We start from the raw sequence: 8,198 nt of genomic DNA, 5'->3' as shown, positions 1-8,198 counted from the left end.
GGACATCACAAAACAAGCCTTGCACAAGTTCTCTTTTGCGTGAATTTGCTTAAAAAACTTTAATGCTCCGTATATATACATACATATAGACAACTCGCATATCATAAACGGGTAGAAATTAAAAGTATGCACATTTGCATGTTTATGGGGATTCTTGTATCACTTAAGAGGCCCAACACCTGCAGACCGCATCTCTCTGCGCCTTCCTGGCCCCGAAGAATACAGCCCAGTCACACTCGTTCCTAAATGTGATGTCTCTCGTCTCAGTCTGCGAGTCCTCATTAGAAGAGAGAAGGGGAGAGGCGATTGAAGAGGAGTTGTTTCCACTGGATTAAATGGTTTCTCTGCAAGTCAATGAATATGTAATGATGTCTAACGAACCCGGCCAGTGAGTTCTGTGCTCCGGTACACAGGCCCTATATTAAAGACCTCTTCTGCTGAGTAAAAACACAGTATAGAGCCGGGGCAGAGCAAAGAGGGGCAGAACAGGGGAAGGGGAGAAGGGATACAATATTGAATGCAACGCGAAGCTTAAACCAGACATTCTCCCTCAGTCAATGGATGAAAAAGTATTTGCTCACGCACTGAGAGAGTCTTTCTTGAAGCAAGAGGGGGTGGGGGGGTGGGATTTACATTTTTTAAGCTGCTTTGGAAATATTGTTTCTGATAAGCAGTCATGCCAATAAAGTAATTGAATTGATTTGATAGAGAAGGGGCGAGAAGGAGAGAAAGAGAGTTCCTCCACCATGATTGTTTAAGATATTTCTCCCTTAGTATACCCGATAAAACATTGATTGTTGCAGTTAGTTGACCCGTAAAATGTGGGGGTTAGTTTTCTCTTCTGAGCTGAGCATATAATTATGCAAATAGTGATCTGACAGTGATCCGCTGGAGGAGTGCTGAGGGAGGGGGGGGGGGGGGGGGGGGGGGGACATGCCAACTTTGCCTGGTTCCTTTGGAAAGAGTTCATCTTCTGCATATCAGAGTGGGCCAGCGCGAGCAAGCGTGACAACAACTCTCTTAAAGTAAAAATTGAAATATCAGGCTGTGGCAGCACAGGGGTTCCCCAACTTTTTCATGTCAAGGGCCCTACTCAACCCACCCACCCACTCCTCCCCAAAATGTGCCATTACAGCACAGACCCCCCATTTGGCAGGGGTTCACCCTAAAGCTCCGCAGCTGATGCTATTTTCTGTTATATATATGAACATGTGTGGAGCTGTCTGTAACTGTCTGTACGACAATAGCTGTGAGAGTGAAACCTATAATCAAATCAGTCATACCGATTATAGATTCAGACGCTGCGCTAACTTCCAGCGAGTAAAAAGACGCACGCATCAGACTGCTCTCGTTTGGTTTGGGGGATCCCTCGTCGGGAAACCACCAAGAGGAGCCTCAAGCAGCACCCCGGAGGCACGATGAGACCATCGCTGTCTTTAGAAGTGTGGAGAAGAGCTAAACGTGACAAAATGATGACACACAAGTCAATCTGAATACACAGGGCGCGCAGAGAATCACGTGAAGACAACTGGGATATCTAAATGCTTAGAAACAGGATTACAGATGAGCACATTTAGAAACTCCAAAACTCGCTTACTTTAAACAACGTCTTATGTTGCAATATAATCCGTACAATAGAAACAGCCTAGAAGCTATTGAACAAGTCTTAACGCATCAAATAATCCCTTGCCTAATATCTGATTCATTGTGCTGTGTATTAGTCGCCTGCCTTTGATGATTAGCTGTAGTCTGGAGGTCGTAATTTGTGGTACCACCACATCATTGTTTTGGAAAAGAAAGCACTAATTTTCACTAATACAAGAGAGTTTTCTTTGTCAATATCACGGTATTGTTAAATTAGATAGTATTCTCTTTAGGACGTTCTAAAGACATTTGTAAATCAAAAAGTTGTGTAATGTGCGCGCGTGTGTGTGTGTGTACGTGTATGTGTGTGTACGTGTATGTGTGTGTGAGATTAAATGCCTCTCTTTAATCAGTGGCCTGACACGGTGTGAGGGGAACTCGCCTGGTTCCACTTGTTGTTCAGGGGTTAATGGAAAAGATTTCTAAAGATTTATTGAGGGGGCGTTTAATGACCTGATCGGTTTCACCGTGTGAAAACAAATGATGCCGTAAAACCTCGCGGAGTTGGAAGGGGGGGGGCTCACTTTGCCAAAAGTAATGACCAAAAAGAGTGGAATTACTGTTTATAGTTTGTTTTCCTTTTGACACACTTAGTGACTTAGTTACTCACTCAATAACGATACAATCAGTTGAAAGATGGCCTATTGGACAACTTTTAAAATGTCAAACTTTTATCTCCCGCTTAACTTAAAAAATAAAAGCAGTGAAATAATGCTAAATTGGTGGTTTGAACTGTTTAGAAACACGACAAAGGACACTTTAACACTGGCTGATTGTGTGGCAGCGAATTAATGCGAGTTGGTCGTCGGTTAGATTTCATAGAAGTCATGTGAGATGATGACTCAGGTCATTTTTCACTCGGAGCTCGACTTACTCGTCCCGCTGCACTCGCGTTCCACTTTCGGCCACATCTCTGTCTCTCTTCGGCTCAATCGCACCTGACTTCGACTACTGATATATTTTTCCACACATTCCTAATGTGCGCTGTTCTGCACCAGTAACATAGCCTACTTCTGCACGAGGGAATAAAAAGCAAAACGAAAGAAAAATCAACAACACAATAGGAACATAAAGCAAGATGCAAAAGTTCATTTTATTTGGTTTCGACAGGTTTAATAGGTTAATTGCAAAAAATGTAATCAAACTTTAAAATCATTTTAAGACAGCCGTTTAAAACCAAGACGGGTCAAAACTAAAGAGAATGAAATCAACATCATCACAAAAATGTGTGACCCGTCAGGACACTCGCGGTTTCATGAAATCCATAGACTTATGCGATAAAAACAAAACAGCCCTGTTCCTTAAACCAATATACACCATCTGCAAAATACAGAGACTTAGAGAGTAATTGACAAAATGAGTCCCCTTTTATTTGCAGGCTGTGCTTTGGATTTGGGCTGCTCTTACATCTTTACTTCCATTCACATATGGCTTGCTGGATATTATTAAAAACAGTGAACATAGTCTTGTTTATTCCTAAGGCAACAATATACAAATTATGGAGAGAAAAATGAACTGATTGTAGCTGAAAAGCAGAAAGATGAGCAATGGTATCTTGAAACGAAACTCATCAAATCAAATAATAAGCAAACTTCTTTGCTCGAACCTGGAGAGATCTGAATCAAATTAAAAGGAAATTAGGCCTGCAACCACCAGCCACAGTTGTCTCATTACAGCGGAAAGATAATCCACAAAAGCCTTAAACCATAAACACAGGACAGGAGAGGCAGGATTTCACAGTGTAAAAGCTAAACAATGGGAACTATTTGAAGTATATATAAAAAAAGGTATATATTGGAGAATGTGTCTAAGGTATCATAAGATTTCGTATCCGGTTTGAGTTTTTACTGATGTCATGACACATTAGAAATGTATTCCATTAAGCCCTGAGTGGTTTATAAAGCAGACCAGCCTTGTGGAAAATGTATATCATGTTTGTGTCACAAAGGCAGATTATGTGCAGCTGAGCAGGGAGCTGACTTTGTCACTTCTAAGTACACAAGAAGAGTGCTTTGCTGGGAGGAAAAAATAGATATGTTACATTTTTCCAACATCTAAAGAAATATCATTCAGGCTTAGAATAATATTGAAATCTTGGATTTCCTGACACGTGTAAGTCGATATATTGAGGCTTTATGAGTGTTGTGAGCTGACTTCTGGCTCCTGTTAAAATGAGAAATCCCCCAAACCCATTTTGATGCTTGACTTTAAGTAATTTTAAATATGCTCAGTGTCCTGCATTTTCCCTATTCAGCACAGGTTGTGTTTGTTTTATTTGTTTCATCACATTCCATCATCTGGAGACATCAATTTCAAGGATATCAAATTGAAAAAAAAGATACACATTTATAGTAAAGAGCGAGAGAGAGATGGACTCTCCCCAGTTTTGCAAATCAATCCTAGAAATATTCAAAGTAAAAACTTACAGCTCAAGTATTGGCTTAATATTAGAAAAAAATTAAACAGTGTGAATGTGTGTATGAGACATTGCATTCAAATTTAGCTCAAAGTTGAGAAAAATAAACGTCTTATTATAAGCACTGCAATTCCAGAAATGTCTGGCACAGCGTTGAACCACATTTTACACACGGCTGAATGAGAAAAGTCCAGTTTAAAAACTGACTGCATGTGCGGAGGAGTTGGGAACGAAGAAGTCATGAAAACAACTCCCTTTGTTAAAACAAAACAAACGGTCACCAGTTAAGACTGTGTGTTCACACAAACACTTGTGGTGGGTGAGGGCTTTGAAAAAAAAGCAGAAGATGGGCACTGATCAGGTTGGAATGATACTGAACCTTAGCAGATGAAACCATACAGGGGGGGGGGGGGGGGGCATTAGCTCAGTTCAGGCTGATGTCAGGACAATTAGAGGTGCACCACAGCGCATTGTACACAGCGCCTGTCAGCCTTAATCTCTGTTGCCGTGGCCCGTACCCGCAGCCAGGCCACAGCCCACGGGAAGCGCTAACACTCCAGCCCATATTGCTTTGACAGTTGCGCTCATCTAGAAGTAATGCAAAACGTTATTGTGATGTATACATGGTGACCCCGTACTCTTGTCTCTTACAACAACAAGGCTATGTGTGTGCACAGCCAGGGAGGGCTGGAAGGGAGAAATGACACTCGGGGAGAACAGTGAGGAGAGAAAGATGGAGGGACGTTAACAGAGGGAGAAGAAAAATAGCAGAGAGGATCTGGAACCTTAGCTTCCCTTTCTGCATTCCCCCCTTTGATCTCTTGCAACCGCCCTCCCTCTCCTCTTGTTCACAGTCATTTTTATCGGTCCTCTACAAATCCTGGTGTTTGTTTTTGAGGGAGCTGCTGCGTGTGGTGACAATGTTGGAGCTCTCCACCGCCTCCTCGTCCTCTTTCGCCTCCAGGACCTCGCTGAAGAACCTGAAGATGGAGTTGAAACTCATCCAGGAGGTCAGCTCGTGGCGCTCTGTGCCTATGTAGAAGAGCCACACATAAACATGAGCATGAGCAGGGTTTACAACACATGTGCTTACCGTAAAGCTGTAGAAAAAAGAAAAAGTACAGTGGACAGTCTGACATATTCAAAAATGTAGCTGTTAAAAGATTAACAAATACCATTGGAAGAGATTTTTTTGTGTCGTAAGGCTCACTACTCTCACAATGTACTGCATTGCTCCATGCGAGTCTAAGGCCTTTTCCATGAGAGCCATGACAGCCTATGACCTATTAGTCCAAGGGGACAGTCTGAATATGTTATCTAAGTGGATACCTGATAATCAACACCACAGCACGTCCCTCTTTCCATCTCAGGCCTTCCAACAAAACCAGAGTTACGAACAATGGGGGCACTAAGCAAACCCAGTGGAGCGGTAGTCATTCATTCTAAAGGGCTGATTGAGGATAGGCAAGACAGAAGCTGGAGAGACGTAACTAGTGAGCATATCAAGTGGTCTGGCGGTGATGGGGGGGGGGGGGGGGCGGAAGGGCTGGGTTTCTCTCTGACCTCCTCCAGGTTAGCCAGTTCCCAAAGTTGGGGTCACACTGAGGCTTGAAATTTGGGACATGCGCCTCGGGTTCCTGCTGGCCTCCGGGGTAAGGGTATCACTGGCCAGCTTTTTAGTTGGATAGCTTGCAAACTCAATGGCAGTTTCTATGTTTCCCCTACAACAGAACACCTCGGCTCTGCATCGAAGCATCCATGATGGGGACAGATCGCGGCTGCAGCTGTTGCCCTACTTGTCTCCTACTCCTGCTCGCTAACCGTTCAGCGAGAGCACTAACAGATAATGGCTTGTTTCTGCCGCCGCTGGCTAGCAGCTCAGCTGCTGAGCAACACAACTGTAACTGGACTCGAGAAGCCATATTGAGGTGCCCTCTTGTTTCCCGGAGGGAGAATAGGTTTGCCGCGAGATGATATTAAGAGTTGCATCCCTCGATAGATGGATCTAAGGAAAATCTACATGTGTTTACAGACCGAGGGATGAGTGAATACAAGCCTTGAAGTCATGAGTTTTCTTTTTTGAATCCTTATTTGCACAGTTGTTTTTACGATAAGCACATTTAAATGTGTCTCTACTCGGGGGGGATAAAAACAAAAAATGATCAGCTTAGTATCTGAAATCAGTTAGGGTTGTAAGAAAACAACTGGTCCCTGCAGAAAAGAGATGAAGACCACGACCCTTGTGGCTAAGTCAAATCAGTAGTACATTAAAAAATACCACTTTACTTCTGCTCCTCTCTTCAGTGCCTCTCTCCTGTGCACATGCGATCGGCTATAAAAAGCTAGACTAGAAGGCCACAGGGATACAATTAGGAAGCCCCTTAAAGTCTCTCTCACCATAGACAGGCCTCTGATGACCACTGCACTGACCCCATGTTTATTAGATTGACCCCTGCCTGGACGCATTAATGGAGATGGTGTGCGTGCAAGTGTGTGTTTGTGTGTATGATTGTTGGACCGGGGGTAAGTGTGTGGATTTTGGTTCAGTTGTTGCCGGTGGTGTGTGTGTTTGTGTAATTTTGTGTGTACGAGTATGTAAGGGGTTCTCGATCACTCTGAGATAAGGGACTGTGCTGCACGCTATATAGCAAGCAGACTGCAGTCAGTGCCTTGGGTTAAATTTACTGGCCTGGCAATCATGGGAGTCAATAACCCTGCACTCTCAGTGACTCTGCTACCTGTGTAGGGCTCAACATAACACCCAACCCTGGAAAACAAAGACACAGCCCTCTCACAAGTCTAATCTATCATTTATATCCAATTTGAGGCACTGTGGTCTTTTTCCACCTCCTCCATTTTCCCTGTTTTATCGGTCTCTCCCTCACGAGTGTTTTTACTTCTGTTTTGTCCTTTTTTTCTCCCGCAGAAGCGATCAATGCCGCAGCGTTCTCTCATTCACCCTGAACTGGTGGTGAACTCCTCCGGAACGCCGCCAGCCTCTCCACGCTATCCCTTCGCAGTCCGGGGTCACCAGGGGGGCGTCTCTGTGCCAATATGCAGATGAGCCTGTGCCCCTCCAATGACTCTGGCGTTAAGCTCCACCCCTCTATATGGTGGAGCTCCCCCACCCCACCCAACAACACTCACACACATAGAGGCATAAACCCACGCACTGTCTTAAATAAGCCTTTAACAGCTTACGTCCACTCTTCCTTTAATAGCCAAAGTGTGTCGAACTTAATGGATGTTGTCAAAGCTAAGATGTGACGACTGATTTAGAGGAGGAACCCCAATGACCAGGCTTCAATAACCACTAAAGACTGAGAGAGAGCGAGAGAGAGAGAGAATTACCTCAGCTATGCCATAAATCAAAGTAATATCTTTAAAAGATATGGAGATCGATGAAGTGTCATCTGGCTGAATCTTGTGTGTAAAGTGAAGCCATAAACAGCCAATGAGTACTACTTCATCCCCAATCTGACTCCCGTACTGAAAAAGTTTATCGTCAATGCAATTATGTCCTCATTTATTGTAAATGCAATAATAGTGTTACTGTGCGCTCCATAACATTGGGTATTGTCACGGGAAGTACAGAAAAAAAAAAGATTCTCTTTACATTCACAATGTGTGTGTAATTAGCATTAGGCAATGGCAAGCTTAACAGAGATTATTTCTGCAAGCAGAATGATGATGGCTGTAACCTTGAGGTGAGGCAACACGCACACAAACACACATACACACACACACACACACACAGAGAGAGAGAGCTCCACGATGATGTTTCACTGTAGTGCAGGAAAAAGCAGGTATGTGGTCTGTGGTGTAAGCTCCCCTTCCGTGCTCTCTGTTCAGGTCATGGCAGAGTTTCAGTCCGGCGGCGAACCTGCGCCCTGTGTTTGAACATTCTGTGTGTGTTGTCTGAGCCTGGTGAAGCTGCCTCATTATGTGACAGGCAGAAGAGAGTATTTGATCCAGGATATTTAGCCTCCTCCACTCTGTCACAGCCACTGGAGCCCTCTCAAGGTAATTGACTGACTGTTTGATCTCCATGTGACTCTACACTGGTACAAGATGCTGACACACACACGCACGCTGACACACACACACACACGCACACGCACACAAACACATTTGTCAC

The 8,198-nt window shown here is 43.9% G+C and overlaps 1 protein-coding gene across 1 annotated transcript in view; it reads right to left on the bottom strand.

Moving 5' to 3' along the window:
- Window positions 1-2,731: 2,731 nt before the first annotated feature.
- Window positions 2,732-8,198, bottom strand: part of arb2a (ARB2 cotranscriptional regulator A) — a 148,354-nt gene continuing 142,887 nt past the window's right edge. Inside the window, exon 11 of the mRNA XM_079270899.1 lies at window positions 2,732-5,092. Coding sequence (XP_079127025.1) covers window positions 4,932-5,092 — 161 coding nt within the window. The 3' untranslated portion in view covers window positions 2,732-4,931. The remainder of the gene's footprint in view (window positions 5,093-8,198) is intronic.

This window comes from Melanostigma gelatinosum, assembly GCF_949748355.1.
Source record: "Melanostigma gelatinosum genome assembly, chromosome: 6".
In the NCBI taxonomy this organism is placed as follows: Eukaryota; Metazoa; Chordata; class Actinopteri; order Perciformes; family Zoarcidae; genus Melanostigma; species Melanostigma gelatinosum.
Note: the sequence above shows the minus strand (reverse complement) of the source record. Positions and strands in the feature narration are given on the sequence as shown.